General features: G+C 44.5%; 1 protein-coding gene across 2 annotated transcripts in view; it reads right to left on the reverse strand.

Moving 5' to 3' along the window:
* LOC142557414 (complement C3-like) overlaps window positions 1-18,678 on the reverse strand; it is a 142,776-nt gene that overhangs the window by 82,360 nt on the left and 41,738 nt on the right. For both annotated transcript variants that reach the window (XR_012822768.1, XM_075669237.1), the window contains exons 11-16: window positions 18,432-18,557; window positions 15,421-15,486; window positions 12,292-12,495; window positions 10,801-10,953; window positions 4,302-4,431; window positions 2,767-2,829 (exon numbers count right to left, since the gene is read on the reverse strand). Coding sequence is in view for 1 of the 2 variants with exons in the window: in XM_075669237.1 (XP_075525352.1) it covers window positions 2,767-2,829; window positions 4,302-4,431; window positions 10,801-10,953; window positions 12,292-12,495; window positions 15,421-15,486; window positions 18,432-18,557 (742 nt within the window). In the remaining variant the exon portion in view is untranslated. The remainder of the gene's footprint in view (window positions 1-2,766; window positions 2,830-4,301; window positions 4,432-10,800; window positions 10,954-12,291; window positions 12,496-15,420; window positions 15,487-18,431; window positions 18,558-18,678) is intronic.

The raw sequence follows: 18,678 nt of genomic DNA on the forward strand, positions 1-18,678 counted from the left end.
AAAATAACGATGGGCAGCGCGTGCTCAATGCGCAGGCACGACACGGCAGTTCGGTTCTAGAAGCCTGCTACGCTGGCCCTCTTGTGCTGGCATTCTGCTGCGACCCTCGGTTCCCCGAAGTAGTGACGCAATCATGATTCGAACACGCAACCTTCCGATCTGAAACTTCTGAACTCGCAATCCAACACACTCGTAAGCAGTTATGTTCAATATCCACCCCGAAATGGAGTTCATCGCATAGCGAACTGTACGGACATGGTTTATTCTTGTTCTAGCCATCAGCTTTCAAGAATATTTACAACAAATTTTACGTGGACCATTGCATCGTCGCAGCCTACAAAAACGTTGCGTGAAGTACGTGCTTAGAGTACCCCACATTCGCGTGAAATTCTAGGATGTAGCATCAACAAGGCAACCCACCATGACATGTTCCATCCTCATTTCTGCATTTAATCAAGTAAAAATTGATTTTACCACAAGAAAGATGAGGAGGCAGTTACTTTGTTGACATGGATGTGATTTCGTTGGCATCTAACTGCAGTCTGCTGCTGGACATCTGGACTGAAAAGTACACTCACCGGAGGGTGAGGAATCAAGGTCACTTTTCTTCAGGAGATAAGACATCTTACCCATCAATCTTTTAATGAAGTTTGCTACTACTACCAGCACCAAAAGTGGGCTCTTCAAGTTCATAACATGTCAGCCCGCTATGAGAGCCATCAAGAAAAGCAATTGGTTTGCTGAGCTGGCTTCGCATCTAGGAGAAAATATTTTGCACTCGCTAGAGATGTCAGTGATTAGTGGAAAGTACATTTTAAACAGGGAGAGCGTGAATGCTCGATAATGGAGTAAAATATGAGATAATGAAGCAGCTGCAGCTGCAAAAAAAGGTGAACTGAGAGCTTCTCCAGCAGGCATAACTGCTCGTTTTATAATTAACCATGCTTTTGATGGCTTGGTACACTGGATGAACTGCGTTCACTCTATATGCAAAGTGAGCTTACACCATTTAGGTTAAATACAAGAAAATTAGCAGCAACTCCCACCAAAGCACTTACTCCGTGATGTCAGAATTATGTAACAGTGTCCGTAGTTTCAAGGAGGAATTCAGGATGTTCAATATTACCCCGGTTAATACGCAACAGTTTAAACCAGAAAAAAACGCCAAGTTACTTCTGTAAGATTATGTACCTAATCAACATTTTAGCCCTTTCAAGAGCTCCGGATTGGTCATTTTCAGGAATACTTTCGCTTGGCGTGACGTAAAGCACTGTGCACTGGGACTGATTGCCCCAACATACATCCTTTGGATGGATTGAAGAAATGAAATAACGATGGTGGGAGGTGTGCCATTTCTTTTTTTTTTTTTCGTCCCATTCACTTCCCCTGGCTCGGGCCCTTACCATGAATTGAGACTAACACTTCGAAAACCAACTGATTATCCGCGCAAGACCTATTACTTCTTAAAGGGCCCCTTATCTGGCGATATAGCAAATTTCAGTTACACGCTGGAACTTGTAATGTGCCCTCTAGGAAGCGTTCTGCCGCAAGAATTTTTCAAAATGGTTCATTATTGGCCGAGATAGAAATATTTTAGTGCCGCAAACCCATGATTTCAAGAGGTGAGGGCCACTGCCAAGAGAGACGCTCTCCACTCTCTCCGTCTAGCCTCCGCAAGCGAAATTCCTTCCTTGCGTTCTCCCATACCAGAGCTCGAAGATCGTGTGACGCATTCGTCAAGGGCACCGCCTTCATTTCTTTTTTTCTTCCTCGCTTTTTAGCTGCGCGACGCACTTTCATTGACGGCGTTGCGCGCGAGCTGTCGCGTTTGTCTCGTTTCACGCAGCACACGATTTTGTGCGCTGTGAACAAGAACATCTGACTAGCGGTATAAGTCAGTGCTGCATGAATAATGAGGCGCATGATCGTGCGCTGGAACACGGTAGAAAATGACAAACTTTCGTTGTTTGCGCGCGCGACTGAACGACGTGAGAACAAGCAGACAGAACGGATGGACATCTCTCTTGCTGCAGTGCGAAGTAAAACAAGAACACGGAGATATTCAGTTCGTGTGTTTTATTATTTCTCTAAGCTTTAATTCGTCCGTTAAAACAACAGATTACACAACTAACAGATGCTGCCCTCAATAATTCTCAAAGTCACGTGTCACTACAATCGACGTCACAGCAGTGCGATGTAGGTAGGCGCACTTGTGCGATATACGTCGACTATCTAACTGGGAGTGCGGCGCCCATGCGGAGAAGGGCAAACGGCGTTTGGTTCGATATTTCAGCTCCTTCCACACACATAGCGACGTAATACATAGCAGACGCTATCATTACCCCACATTGTATGCACGGCGCTTGTCAGCTCAAAATGGCCAGACCTGGTGAGGAGCCCTTTAACACTCACTTTTCTTTTCCACTTAAAGAACAAAATTTAACGCTGTGTCAGTTCTGCAATTTTAAGCACAAACTTCCAACAGGACACAAGTACTGAAGCATTCTTGTGGCGTGCCTCGCTTAGATGTGTTCGTCAATCTTGAACTTCTTGCGACCCTTTATATAAAAATGAATTCAGGCAGCCTATAGAAAGACCTTCCAACAGAACGACTGAATGGGACGTTTGTCGGCAAAAAGTGTACGGCCTTGTGCCTCCTTAAGTATCGACAATCAACAAATTTCTGAGAAAAACATCGGCAAGCACTCTGTAAACTTCCGAATAACCTTTTTTTGTGAAAAAACAATCACGAATTCAATGACTTACGTGCGCTGAGCTCCACTTCCCCAAGACTCCTCCGATGGCGAGACCGGCGTCGACGGCCAGTTTCTGAAAGTGTGAAACACCAGTAAAAGAAAATCGAACACCCGTGAATTCGTAAGATTTAATACGCGCACAATCTTTCAACACATTTTGACATTCGGTTTGGCATTCCTGGGAGCCAAATTAAGCTATAACTATGCTTACACTTGCCTTCACACGGCTCCTGAACGGCTTGTGTCGGCGGAACCGGTGGACGCATGCGCACATATATACGACATTACGCGTCCACTGTCACGCAAAGAACGACACGTGATGAAAGCATTCTCAGTTGCAAGTTTCGAAGTGCAATTACACATGCACTGCTTTTCTTTTTTTTTCTTGTGGCACCGCTTCCACGCTCTCTACACGAGCGAAAGCTGAGCGCAACACAGATCACCTGAATTCCCTCGAAGAGAGCGACGTCAAACAATCCTCCCCAATGCTGTAAGTGGCGTTGTTGGTGTCGCCACCTGGTGGTGTAGAGCTCAACCAGACAAATTTTTCAATTAAATTATGGTGTTTTCACGTGCCGAAACCACAATCTGATTATGAGGCACGCCGTAGTGGAGGACTCGGGATGCATTTTGACCCCTTGTGTTTCTTTAACGTGCATCCAAAGGTAAGTACACGGGTGTTTCAGCATTTCACCCCCATAAAAATGCAGCCGCCGTGGCCTGGATTCGATCCCGCGACCTCACGCTTAACAGCGAAACACTAAAGCCATTAAGCAACCACGGCAGGTTAAACCAGACAAGCACAAAGCTATTACTGCAGTGACCAATCGTGTTCTACTTGGCTGCCGGTATATATTTTCGGCGGCGGTGTTTTAGTGGACATGTGGCCTTTTAAAATGCATTTTTTTTTTACGACAAGGCTCGTGGAGCAGGAAAATATGTTTATAAGGCACTGTGGTTAGACGAAGCGTCACAATATATCGCTACCAGCGTCCAATTTAATCCAGTATCAAGCAAACGCCACTGAGTATACCGGCATACTGGACGCGCTAAAAATCTCAAGTGTCCCATGGTACAGTTACTGTGCATGGACCGGTTTATGACGTGAATGTCTTTGAACTGTTTGAAGTTTGTATCTAACGCATTTGATGCTAACATGTTAAATATTTCTTTTTATTTCGTTAAGCACATATAGTATAACATCACGATCCTCCAATTCCGTCGCCTATATTGGTTTCACCAATGATAAAAGTAACATCTCACCGATCTACTGAGAAACTTGATAGACATACACCAGCTAAGGACAAAGCTTTCTAGCGTGCGCAATAAATTGCAAATGCATTCGTTAATTCATTCAAGAGTATTAATTGCTTTTGCTCAAGTATGCAGTAGTTTACGCGAATAGAATTAAGGAAGCCCTCGAAAGCTATTTGAAGGCTTCCCGTTCAAACCTCTGAGGGGGTCGAGGGATCCGATGCAGGTGAGAGCTTCAGAAACTAAGTTTCGTGTGATCTCCTTCCTTTCGAATGCAAATCAGGTTCATACCATTTACGTGAACAACGTCCGGCGACTCCTTGCTGACGATGACAGTGCCGAAGTTGGACAATACATCCGCAGTCGTCTGACCACCCCCAGGACCATAGCCCATGTCGTGCGACTTTAACATCGCAAACAACTGTTGGGAAGAAAAAACAAAAAGATGCTAACTTAAACAAAAGCAAACAGTACAAAGTTTCGAAAAACCACGAAATTCGAACTGTCGTGTTTGAGATCTCAACATTTTCACATTGGGTTGTGGAGAATGCCACATAGTTCGAAAGCGACGGGATAATTTGGCCACTTACAGATTCCTCTCATGTTCCCGTATCGCGTGTTGCATGAGCGTTTTTTGCATTTGGCCCGCATCCAAGTGTGGCCACCGTGGCCAGGTGTCGCACCCGCAACCTCGCGCTTAGCGGCATGTCATCATAGCCCCTCAGCCACCGCGAACAGTTAGTAAAATGATCGCTCCGGAAGCAGAAAAATGGCGCTATAAGAACGATTCTCGTGGACAAACATGGAAGGGAGCTAATCACTGCGGACCGAACAACGAAGCAGCAGATTACAACAGCTACATTAAACGGACGCTAAAGAGAAACAAGAAATCAGTTTCGACGGATTAGGGATTCTTCCCAAATTCTATTTTCGGAGATTTCACGGTAATATACTGATTATTAGATGAAAACTTTAAGGTAAAATTTCGTTTGTTTGCATTTTTTCTTCTTTAATTTGGCGTCGGAACCCGAGTGCCTGTACGTCAGTGAGATGTTAACATTTTCAAAATGTTTTTTTTTTTCGTGCTTGGCTTATGGTGGCTCAGGAATTGTTCTCGAAACTTGCTAAGTTGAATAAATCTTTAGCTCCTTTAGAATACAACATACGCCATGTTAAGCTATAAACAACTAACTAGGCCCAACCACACGACTTGACAGTGCATGACTTCACTGTGCAGCTATATGAGACAAGGAGGCGGCGCCATCTGTCTGCCACCTTTGCAGTTTCTGGCTTGCCAAGCCGCAACTAGTAGTACGAGTTGCTTTTGTGCGTGCGTGCGTGCGTGCGTGTGTGTGTGTGAGCGAGTGTGTGTGTGTGTGAGCGAGTGAGCGAGTGAGTGAGTGTGAGCGAGTGAGTGAGTGTGTGCACACGCGTGCGTGCGTGTGCATTGTGTGTGTTGCAGAAGTTTGGCTGATATTGCCAATATTATTTTTTCTATTTAGTGCCTTTTTAAGAGCTGAAAATACTTCAGCAGAAGTAATGGAGTCGATGACAGTAGATTATAGTACACTAGTTTAGATACTGAAGAAGAAATGTATGCGTGAAGGTGGCATTGCGCACAACTAATAGCTCATTGGTCTGACAGCTACAGAATCGGCATCAGTGGAAGCAAAGCGAAGCTTGTCGAGAACGGTAATTGATTACACGGAGTAGTGAAAATTCTAGGGCGGTTCGAGTCGAGAAATTTTCCGCTCGAGTCGCATATTGTCACCTCTGCGCCAAACAAAAATCTCACACATCATCGTCAACACGGACAAATATTTCAGGAAGACTACGATCCAATATGAATTCGAGTACTGAATGTTTTCCTCAAAAATTCTGCGCAGCCTGTTTGGCAATAAAATGCCTATTTATGCTATTGGATACATCTAATGCTGGACCAAATGGATGTAAGGTCAAATGAGAAGCTTATAAGGAGAAACAAAAAATAGGTGACCGTACCTGGTGCACCGTGACAATAATGACATCTATGGCACATCACCAGATGCACATAGTGCTGTAGTTGAAAGGCCTCAGTTCAATGCTAAAGCACCGCACATCGTTTTAAACGATTCTAAATGTGCTTAAAATAGCCAAATAACAAATTATTTCGTATTTCGGGTGGGCTCAGCGGCTGTGCCTCTAGCATGTCCACTAACCCGCTGCTCTTCGCCATGCAGGTGTTTACCGAGGCAATCATCCTGACGCTTCTTCGTGTTCCGGCCGTCCCCGTTCCTTCGTGCATGCCAGTTGTGTGCGCATCATGGCCCCACTCAAACGATGACCCGGTGGCTATTACGACGCATCTTCGTGCATCTACTATCAACGAAACTATACAATCGGTATCGCCCTCGCTGTTCCTGGACCTCGGTCAAGCAAATCAAGCACCATCGTCATCGACAGCCGCCTTCACGGCAGCTATAAATCCTCCGCATCTGTGCGACTTGTTTCGTGGGCTCAGCGGCTGTGCCTCTAGCATGTCCACTAACCCGCTGCTCTTCGCCATGCAGGTTGGTTCACCACGCAGTTTATTTGCTAAAAGGACGAGCAATTACCTTTTGGTACAGCTGCCGAGCCCCCAGTGTTTGTTTTCTATGGCGTGTGAGCGCGTTTCCTGTTGCTGCAATCAGGCGATATTGAGCTGAATCCTGGACCCCATACAGCAGCAGTCTTAGAGGAGCTAAAGAAGCTATCTTCTGGGCAATCTGAACTTCTCTCGGAAGTCCAGAATCTTAAACATCAAGTGCTGGCAACTAATGACGCCCGGTCGAACTCAGTAGACGTTTAACAAGCGTTGAAGCAAACTGCCAGCAAATTGAGCCCTTGAGGCAGCAGCTCGGAACCGTGCAAACCGACACCGCTGAGACGGTTCATCGGGTTTGTAATCTTGAAGCTCGTATTGATGATGCCGATAATCGCTCTCGGCGCAATAACTTGATCTTTTATGGCATTACGGATACTAACAAATCTGAATCATTTGCTCGGTCAGAAGAACTGGTCATTCGGCTGTGTTCTGACCAGTTAAATGTTTCTTTAGAGCCAAGGGAAATCGAGCGAGCGCATCGCCTTGGTCGATACATCCCCGGTCGTAACCGGCCCATCATTGCCAAACTTTCCTGCTTTAAAACAAAAGAATCCATCTTGTCGAATGGCCACAAGCTTAAAAACACTTCATACAGCATGGGTGAGGATTTTTCTAAGCCGGTACAGAACGCGCGAAAACATCTTGTCGCTTTTGCACGAAGCCAATCAGTTCCTTTTTCTCTTCGCTTTAAAACATTATTCATAGGTTCAAAACGCTACGTCTTTGATCCAGCTTCCCAATCCGTGAAAGAACTATAGCTATCGCGTTGTCACCAGCATTCGTCCCGACGTGCTCTGCCTGTCCCTCGAGAACCTTTTTCAATCTCTGTTATTTTTACTAACATAAGAAGCTTTCTTCCGAAAAGACAACAAGTATCAGATCTAGTATCTTCGTCTGGCAGTGACCTACTTATACTAACTGAAACATGGCTTACCAATGATATAACTGACGGTGAAGTTCTGAGTGAACTATCGAATTTCGATGTTTTTCGTAAAGATAGGCAGGGTACTCGGGGCGGTGGCGTTCTTATCACAGTAAAAAAACATCTAATGTGCTCCACAGTTAATGTGGCCACTGACCTAGAAGTTGTATGGCTTATCATTCGCGCTAATCAGCAGCTACTACTTCTTGGCGTCTGTTATCGTCCCCCCAACACTAATCCTGACTTCCCCCGCCATCTGAATAACACCTTGAACCAACTAACAAAAAAATTCCCGAACGCTTGCATCTTGCTCTTTGGGGATTTCAATTACCCACATATCAATTGGTCATATTATTCTAGCACAGTTACTAGCACGACAGGAGCTAGAGAATTCTTAGATATCTGCCTTAATTTTAACCTCTCCCAGATGATAACAGAGCCAACGCGTGCAACTCATGGCTCAGCTAACATACTAGACCTCATACTAACCACTCATCCTGAAAGCATGTCCTCCATTAGCTACCTACGCGAAATAAGTGATCACAAAGTAATCGACGCTGTTTTCTCATTTTCACCTACAGTACGTCGTTCAGATCAGAAAACAATCCGCCTGTATGAAAAAGGGAATTATACCACCATAAACAGCGAACTAATCGCATTCTATCAATCATTTGAATTAGGTTTTGAAAATCGCTCAATACAAGAAAACTGGCTACTCTTCCAAAATAAGATGACTAACCTCGTTGCGCAGTTTATACCAACTATCTTACTTCGCTGTAATCGTAATAAACCATGGTTCTCTAACGCACTAAAAAAACTGGAAAACAAAAAGAAACGTCAATTTCGCTTGGCCAAACTGAGGCCAAGCGCTAGCTCCTGGGAAAAATACTATGTATCTGAACGCGCCTACCTGATAGCTATCCGGCAACAGAAGCACTCATTCTTTCATTCAGACCTACCCCGCATGCTCAGCAGTAACCCCAAAAAATTTTGGCAGGTTATCAATCCCCAGTCATCCCCTGGTGTCAGAATTTCGAAAGATGGTGAAATCTTACCTGATATTGACTGTGTGAAACTGTTTGACAATGTATTTTCATCTGTGTTCACTACCGAACCACACGTGCCTCTTCCTGTTTTCACTGTTGCTCTAATGGCTCCAGTGCCGGATATTATTTTTTCGCCAGATGGAATATCCGCACTAATTGATAATCATAAATTATCCTCATCAGCTGGTGTCGACGATATCACGTCAAAGCTCTTAAAAAACACGAAGCGCATCTCTGCCATGTATTTAACCCTGCTGTATTCCCAATCACTATCATCAGACACGCTTCCTAACGAGTGGAAAAAGAGCAAGGTCGTTCCAGTCTACAAATCAGGTAACCGTAATTCACCCTTAAATTATCGTCCAATTTCCATAACTAGTATACATCCCTTGCAAAATAATGGAACACGTCATATACTCACACGTAATGAATTTCCTAGACAGTAATAACTTTTTCATCCGTCGCAACATGGCTTCCGTAGAGGGCTGTCATGTGACACTCAATTAGCTACATTTCTTCATGACCTACACTCAAATCTCGATACTAACACTGTGACCGATATAATTTTTCTTGACTTTGCAAAGGCGTTTGATAAAGTAGCTCATCAACGCTTATTATTAAAACTTTCTCGCTTGAACTTCCACCCCAATGTCCTAGCATGGATAAAAGAATTTCTTAGTAACCGATCACAGTCCGTCAGTGTTAACAATACTACCTCAGAATTTCTTCCCGTAACATCAGGCGTACCCCAAGGTTCAGTCTTAGGTCCCCTCCTGTTCCTAATATACATTAACGATCTTCCATTGCATGTTTCCTCTCAGATTCGTATGTTTGCTGATGATTGCGTTGTCTATCGAACTATCACTAATAGTAATGACTGCATTTATCTTCAATATGACCTGAACAACATTACTGCCTGGTGTGATCAATGGTTGATGGTACTAAACAATAATAAATGTAAATCTATGTCAATTTCCCGCAGCCGTAATCGGTATGACTTTATCTACACAATTAATGACATCCCAATCGACACTGTAAACTCTATTAAGTACCTAGGCATTACGATCACTCATGACTTAAACTGGTGCTCGCATATAACTATGTAACATCATATCATCTGCTAACAAAACCTTGGGATTTCTGAAACGCAATCTCCGCAACGCTCCTCAACAAGTAAAACTACTAGCATATAAAACACTGGTTAGGCCAAAACTCGAATACGCATCACTCATATGGCATCCTCACCAGATTTACCTCAGCAACGCATTAGAATCCATACAGAACCGTGCCGTAAGATACATTCACTCGACATACTCATATGATATCAGCTTATCGCCATTAAAAGTAGAGTCTGGTTTGGACACACTAGCGCACCGTCGCCGCATCGCGAGCTTATCATTATTCCATAAATTCTTCACCAGCTCGCTTCGCCACGCACCTTACATTGTACCACCTTCACGCATATCGCTGCGCACAGGCCACCCACTAAATGTTGCTCGCCCTAGCGCGCGCACTGTCACCTGCTCGTCATCATTTTTTCATCGTACAGCTAAAGACTGGAACGGCCTTCCCCACCACGTCGCTGCCATCACCACCTCATCTGCCTTCGTGGATCAAGTAACGAGTATTCTGTCTTGAAAATAAGATAGTGGGCAACCTCTTGTATTTTTGTACCACCCACCCCTTATGTAATACCCCGAAAGGGGTCTTTAAGGTAATAAAATGAAAATGAAAATGAAAATAAATTGAACAGCCTATTCATAGTCCAATGCTTAAGCGACGGCTGGTAGCTACTGTGTGTGAGCAAACTCTCCCATGCGTTTCGTCAGTTGCTGAATCGCCTATGCAACAGCCGCGGGTCTCATGGCGCAATGTTATCAATAAGGGTCTCTTTTTCGTACCACCTTTCTCCCTGTAGACTGCCACAATTGTTTTTGCCCCTTACAGTAGTCGACAACTTCGAATAGCAGTTTTTCTTTACGGTAACTGAATACAAATATAATATCCAAGACCCGTTCAATTCATGTTAGCAATTTCCGATATTTGCACATTCCCAAATATAGAGAATCTGTAAGTGTAAAATGAGTTGGGTTGAAGCAAGAGAGGTGTAATTGGAGAGCGCTTACCAAATGCAAACTCTCAAGTTTTTTTTTATTTTAAAATATTAAACAGCTTGAAGTTAGATGTTGATCCCGATACCTTATCTGAGGTAAGTAGACCTTCCTTGCCAGTCAGCGAGTAAACTTGCTTGTCGACACCCAAAATGCCCACATGCGTACCGGAACTTCCCAAAATTTTTAAGGAACCATTGCTCCCAGGTCGGTTGCTCTGGAAGTCCGGCTGGACTGTTACCTGCGTGCATGCAAAGAAACCGTATTATCAGCGAGAATCAATAAGAAAGCTTATCAAAGCAATCGTTATACTAATTTGCATGACAATCATTGCATTAAAAAGGCAGTGCAACACTTCTTTACTATAGTTGTGGAACGTGTCTGGATGAATTGGGCATCTCCTTGGCTAATCTCCTTCAACTTTGTTATAGTGCCTCGCGTAGGCAGAGTTGACAGCAGCCTAATGATTCCCCTATGCCACGCCGCCACCCCTGCCCCGCCGTCACGGCCCTACCTTTCCGTTTTGCCCTTCACACAGCGCTGGAAGCTATGCCGCTGTGCTAAGATGTCAGCCTCGCGCTCCGCCCGTCACTGCGGCTGAGCTTTTGGTTTCAACATGGCCTCTGAGGTGTGTTCGTCGTATACCGCCACATATCGGAGGCCACGGAACCTGAACACCGGGTCATTTATTGGCCCCACCACCTTATCAGTGCAATCAAAAGTACTTTTTTGTTGCTTTTGTTGCTGTTGTTTTGACAGCCCGGAAGTCACTGCATAATCCGCACGTGTTCAGAAATATTACGAACAGCCATCACATTTTATCAGTGCCTAACAATGAGCACGAGAAACCAGAGGCGGCTTGGGGATGTTGAAGAAAATTGCAGGCGCTTTATGAGCGAGACAGTGGCCACCATGCAGGGTGTTGGTGATTGCATCCCCTAGCGATTAAGCACGTCCGGAAAGAAAAAACTATGGAGAATGCTTAAGCTTCACCTTTAAGAGTGGGACGCGATAGCATTCAAAGATCCCCAACTGCTTTTCACGCTTCGTGGCAACTGCAGCTTATATGTAACTGCAATGCTTTCCCGAAAACGGTGGCGGCAAATGCTAGGCGCGAAGACGAGCTTTCTGGGGCGTGCCGCTCCTCCTAACAGACCTCAAATGGCAGCTAGAAATGGGGTTTGTGTTTGTTTCGACGTAACAAAAATATGTTTTTCCGTATATTTAAATTACAGTCCAAAACTACCATATCTGGAGGTCGTGTGTAAGTAATTTTACTCATTTTCCGACACATTTTACTTTCAGAAATCCAGTTAGTTCAGTAACGCCTCTGCGCCACTCGGAGGGCCTTCGTGGTTGGGGATGACTTTTTCTCATGCGGACAACGTACGTTGCCGCGGGCTGAAGCCGGACATATTGCGACACAAAGGGGGGAGGGGGGGCCTTAACGCTGGCCCGATAATACGTTTCTGGACCACCTCATTAACTGAAAAGGAGAACCGTAACGCTTAGTGATTCAGCGGTAACGTTTACACGTTATACGGCCCGCAAATCGGAGGAAGCGACAGAGTGTGCTCACGGCTGCCTGGTGCGAACAGGCTTCCTCAACCTCGATGACGATCGAGTCGGCGAGCAGGTGTCCCTCGTGGAAAGCGTACGCGAGCACGCGCACAGACGGGGACATGTCCGAGGTCACTGGGAAGCGCTCTAAATGATATAACGAAGGAGGCTGGTCAGTTTGCCGTAGCACGCCCGTACGTTTCACCTGGCCGTTGTGTGTGACCTGCAAAAGAAAAGCGAAGCAGACAGCATGTCATTAACCTCGTTGATCGAAAAAGCAGCTGCCCCCAGCTTCGCCCGCACCTTTTTAAGAGCAACTATGGATCTTCTTTCTTATTTCATGTCAGGAAAGTTGTAATGTTCTGCACCTAACATCATGCCCAAGGTACTTCGACTTCTATAGAACCGCAGGATCAACTTTAAAGAGGTCGAAACTGAAACTGACGCAGATAGCCCGGAGAAAGTCCTTCCGAGAATGTTGCCTTTCGTGACATCAGTGGTGAGGCTGAGAAAGGAGCAAGCCGGAAACAGGATCGCGTGACAATCGTCACAGTTCCGAAAAATGTGTTCAGCTAAGACAAATTCAAAAGATATGCGCGCCGCAAGATGCACCTCATTGGTGCTCTTTGACCGTTGTAGCCTTTGCGCCATAAAACTCCATTAATTTTAATATTATAAGACCCTCTCATGAAACAAATAGAAAAAAAATATAGCTCGCATCATGGAACAGTTTTGCTCTGCAGGAAACGCAACGCTAGAATATATGTCGAGCGGCCAATGAGAATTCTACAAAAGTTCTTTTACCCTGTCATTCCTACTGTATTACTTAAGCTACGCTGAGTTTGATGTCTGAAAACTCTGGTTTAGGCACGGGAAAGATTACGCATAACCTGTACTAGCGTTTCTGTTATGCTAGAGTGAGTTTTCTGTTGAGGACCGTTCAGAAAACAGATGAATTACTTACAAATTTTATTATTATTATTATTGTTGTTGTTGTTGTTGTTGTTGTTGTTGTTGTTGTTGTTGTTGTTGTTGTTGGCTGTTGTTGCTGGTGCTGCTGCTGCTGCTGTTGTTGTTGTAGTTGGTGCTGTTGTTAACCTAACTACAATAATACTTCATAGTTTTTCCTTACTTTCTTCTTTTTTTCATATGACTCTTCAAGGCTAGGAGTAAATGTGAGTGAATTCGTACAATTTTTTTGGTTTGAAACTGTTAGCGAATTACAGTGTTAAGAACAACTTCACAAGATTTCACTACGCTGCGTTGCTATCGACCTAGGAGTCGCGAGAGGCAGATACACTGTGTAGAAATAACCAGTATAAATAATCGGTTCCATGGCACATGTCGAAAGTCGCGCGTGCAAATTGCGAAACAAAGAAAGTATTAGATGGGAAAGCTGTGCTACGTCTAGCGGCGGCTTTCAGTGCACGCACGTGACCGGAGTGCCTCAAGCAAACTATTCCCGCTGACATTTCCATCCCTTTGTGTCACTGAAGCCACTATTCCAGATGAAGAACTCGAGTTGAGCAGGACATGCATTGTGTAATACAGACAAACAGTGCACAAATACGTATCCACAATACGTGCTTGTGAAGGTAACAAAATGAAGGCCAAGTGATCGAGGGCGGCCGCTAATCAGGTGGAGTAAACAAATCAGCAATTTCGCAGGCATAGGATAGTTAGTTGAGGCGCAAAACAGAGGAAATTGCGGGGAGAGGCATTATGGTGCGGATGACGATGAGTACACTATATATATAATTGACACCGCTGTATTTAGCCAAAATGCCCTACGTATGCTGCAAAACAAACGTGGGCAATGCAAACGTGCGAAACGTAAACTGCTGGGAATACTAAGCTTTTAACAGTCTAGTGGTTTGGGCTGCAGTTGACACACACAACGTGGCTAAAGATAGGAGCTCGGAGTAAAACAGTAAAGCAAGGAAAGGGCCACATGAATGTAAAGTACACAAATCCACACAATATAAGGTACCTCTTATTGTCGGTTTCGTTTGCTTTCCTTATGTACATTCTTCTTGGTCATATAAGTAAACCTTCGTTATAAAGGAATTCCTTTAACAGAAATTACGTTTTATTCAAAGATTTTTAAGGTTCCAACCACAGTTCTTGAAATAACACATTGTGTACCGGATAATCCGAAGTGAAGTGGCGCCGGACTCCGCTTAGTGCGAAGCAGAGACTGAACTGTGCAGCAAACGCGGTGGCCATTTGTGTTACCCTCTATTAGCTTGCAGAGGCAAATAATGCTGCGAGATGGCGGCAGTGTAACTATATTGCGTGACGACAGCCAACGGATAAAACAGCTGCTTACCGGTGTCAGCAGAATTGCTCCCCCTCGCATGTCCCCACTACCCCACTGTGGGGTAGGGGAGCGGTTCCATTTCCAGTTTAGTTTTACGTGCTTCCACGCTGCTTGAATACGCGTCTCGGTCTGCTGTGACTCTTTTAGAGCACATCCATTTTTAACAAAATACCCCTTATAACGGTCGTACGGATTCTCTCATGACGGCTTTGTTGTAATGAAAATTTACTGTATAGGATTCAAGCAAAATATAGGGAACCTGGATATTGAAAATTATTCTCTCTGTCGAACACATTAAGCTTACTGACCGATACAAATGTAAAAGAACTCCCTCACAACGAAATAGACATTGGCTATGTCAAACATGGGTCTTCGCTGCCAGCACGAGAAAGCCATTCGCATGCTGCAAACAAACAATTAAGTGGGGTCCATTTTCTGCGGTGGAAGTACTTTCGGTAGTGAATGTGCCGAGCCGGTATGCTGTGATGTTATCAAGGGAAGTGAAAAAGGCACGCCTTCGTAATTTTGCGCATCGAGAAGGCCTTTGTATTAACAGTGAGAAACAGTTCAAGGTACACGCGAAGCTACTGCCTACTACGCATAATTTCGTTTTCAACAAATGGGTTCCTTGCTTGCATCTTATATACATATGAGGAGAACATATCCGTCTATCACGACTGCCTTAAAAAAGTTCGTTGAATTTCGTTATAGGCAAGTTTGAGCCCATCAAATTACTTGATATGACAGACTATTATTAGCGAATGAGTCGGTTCGTTATACCAGCGTTCGACTCTTATCAATTTTTTTTGTTTTTCAAGCAGGACTCACAAGGTAATAGGCAGGTGAAGATGTTGGTGGGTAGATCCCGACGCGCATTAAAATGTCGCCTCCTACCTGCAAGCAGAAAAAAGAACTGTTAAGATGGATTCGCGATTCATATGGGCAGAATCATGTACTATAGTCACCTTAACAGGACAAAAGAGGTTAAAATTGCTACAGGCATAATGCCGTAGAAGACCAGTAGGAAAGCGATAATAATAATAATATTTGGGGTTTTACGTGCCAAAACCACTTTCTGATTATGAGGCACGCCGTAGTGGAGGACTCCGGAAATTTTGACCACCTGGGGTTCTTTAACGTGCACCTAAATCTAAGCACACGGGTGTTTTCGCATTTCGCCCCCATCGAAATGCGGCCGCCGTGGCCGGGATTCGATCCCGCGACCTCGTGCTCAGCAGCCCAACACCATAGCCACTGAGCAACCACGGCGGGTTGTAGGAAAGCGAGTACTGTATGCAATGCACCGGTAGGTAACATGTCACCACCGAGGATCACCCAAATCAAGCAAGGGGCGACTTTGTACGCAGAGAGCGAGTTCGAAGATGAGAGCCCAAACTCAACTTCAGGAAATGCAAAGAAGCTTGAAAAGTGGGTGCAGTCAATGCCACGTCTCACAAGATGGTGCGAGGCATGAAGGATAGAGGAAATTCCCTCGTTAGTGAGAGACAGCGCTACCACTTGGGTTTTCAGGAAAGCCAGCACACGAATGATTGCCACAATATCGATTTGACTACACTCTTTCCTTGTACTTTAGCAGGACAGCGTGTATTCAAACCCACAAAGCTCCCTTTTAAGCGCAAATTTCTTTCATGAATGCACATAGTCTTACTTCCCATGTAAGTTATGGTTTTTAATTATGTTTGTTATCTATGACTATGAAAAAGACTAACTAGGTGCGTGCTGACCGTTGCTTACCACATACAAGGCTATTCTTAGTGATAGGTATACTGGAAAAGAACGTAATTTACGTATGCGCTCAAATTTAATGTCATAAACAAAATTTGTTGAAAACGAGAAAAAATGTACAGCTCCAAAGAAAAGTAATGAGCTTAGCACAAAGGGAAGTTGTAATATATAAAACAGTCCAAGAAGTTTCAGTATTCTGTCACTCAAAAATGAGAGAGGAATAGTGGCGAAAACATGGCGCCCATTACATACTTCCAGTGCCTGCAGTCACTACCTGCGCTACGGATGAGCGAAAGCATAGGTTTCGAAATTAGTTTTATTACTCTGAAGGATTCATCTTTGCGTTTTGCACTGTGTATCGAAGTCCATGTACCACCCGTGATTCTAGAGTGACCAAAGTACTGAAACGGCCTCTGAGATTACTGTCTTGAACACGGCCTCCACCATAAGGCAGGGCGCACACAACATGTTAGCTGATCTCAGAGGCTGCAAAGTGACGATGATGAAGCCGACGACGTGAGCAGAAAAAACAAGAAAAATAATGCTTGGCTCTGCTATCGCAAACACCAGAGACCAGTGGAACTGGAGGAAGGCCAGTAGAGTAGTGCCAAACCGCACACAAGACACACGAACGCCGACAATGCGTCCCTACGGCATCCGCCAAGGCGTCTACAATGGCTTCCGTGATTCGCGTGGCCAACACTGTAGTAGACGCCGCAGTTGTATCCACTGTACGGAGCAGCGGGCGAGGAGGACATCGAGGCACCCCAGCAGCTGCCGAAGAAGAACGCCCCTTGTCCCTCGCCTGACCCCGCCGCCTGACGCGCCACAGGAGAGGGCACACATCTGGGCTGCATTCCTCGCTCACATGCTCGCAGTTCCTTCTCCCCCGCTAGCCTCCACCTACCCTCGCCGCATCGCTATGCTATTTTTATACTCTGTTTTCACTGTCTCTCAGCTTTCTCTCCCCCAGCTCGGTGAAGCTGCGCACCTCAAGAGAAACTCGGCGAGCGTCTAACAGCTCCACTGTAAAACAAGGTTGACAGAGCAGGAGTGAGCATGACGTTTTGGGCAACTGCTTATGAAGCTCTCTTCGCCTGCTGTTCTGTAAACTATCAACGCATACTGCCCCTCTAAATTCAGCATATTTCTTGAAATGCCACTAGCCACCCAGAGGTGAGAAGTTGAAAGTAAGGTAGCTTAAAATGCACTTGCTCTGAAAAGCTTAAGAGACAAAATTGAAGCTATATAGAAATGTATTCAGCTCGGTATGATAATTATAAGTTTATCATATTCATTGTTATAATATATTATTATTATTATTATTATTATTATTGTTATTATTATTATTATTATTATTATTATTATTATTATTATTATTATTATTATTATTATTATACAAACAACATAGGTACAACAAATACTGGACGGAGCTGCGAAATATGAATTTCGCATTTACTTCCTATCGCACTAAATGCTTCGAATGACCGCAGGGAATCATCGCAGTTTGTTCCTGTTTCATTTTTGTTTCCTTTGACGGAGCTTTTCTGTGTATCCGAGTGAAACACTCCAGGATTTCCAAATTATAATTCCGCTTTTAAAGGCCTGTAGCAGCGCACTTTCTTTCTTGAAGTAACGAAACAAGCACTGCTCAAGAAACGGGGAACAAAGAGAGAACGACCCCCACGAAGAACACAAACCTAGCACCATATGCGTTCTATTTCTTTTGGGTTTTTTTCTCCCCGTCCCCTCAGCGATAAATGGCCAATATGCCCTGACCTCTGCCCTTGAAGCAACCAATTTCACTAAACGATAGGTGGAATAGTTGCCCAGCGGAATAATGCCCCCTTTTTTATATTAGGAAGACTGGCGAGAAGGCGTAACACAGCAAGGAAAAAAACAATTAATGTAAAAGCAAATTAAAACAAGTACCTCCGTGCGACATGGGTAGTGAAACAATCACAGATTTCGCATTCAATCAATCCAATCGCCTTTAGCCAGCCGCTTATAGGAGCTTCGCATCTTCTGGTATGCAAGAATGCAAATGTCAAAGTTACGGCGCAGGCGTGAAGCATTGTCCTAAGATGACGTACCTTTGCAGGTCTACCTGGGTCCACAGATTCCAGGAATATGAGCGCGTTGATTTGAGATCTGAAGGCCCTTATGTCAATATGTCCTATGGCTTGCAGATGGGTTTCGGTTGGCAGCAAAGTTCGCACCTGCGACAGCATGGAAGCGTAAATCTAGAGCAAGGGTGTGCTAATGACTGATACACTTCATATTTAGTTGATCATGATTGACTGATGGATTCCATTGCCACAAAAGCCTAATAAACTCCGC

This window comes from Dermacentor variabilis, chromosome 9, assembly GCF_050947875.1.
Source record: "Dermacentor variabilis isolate Ectoservices chromosome 9, ASM5094787v1, whole genome shotgun sequence".
NCBI classification, from domain to species: Eukaryota; Metazoa; Arthropoda; class Arachnida; order Ixodida; family Ixodidae; genus Dermacentor; species Dermacentor variabilis.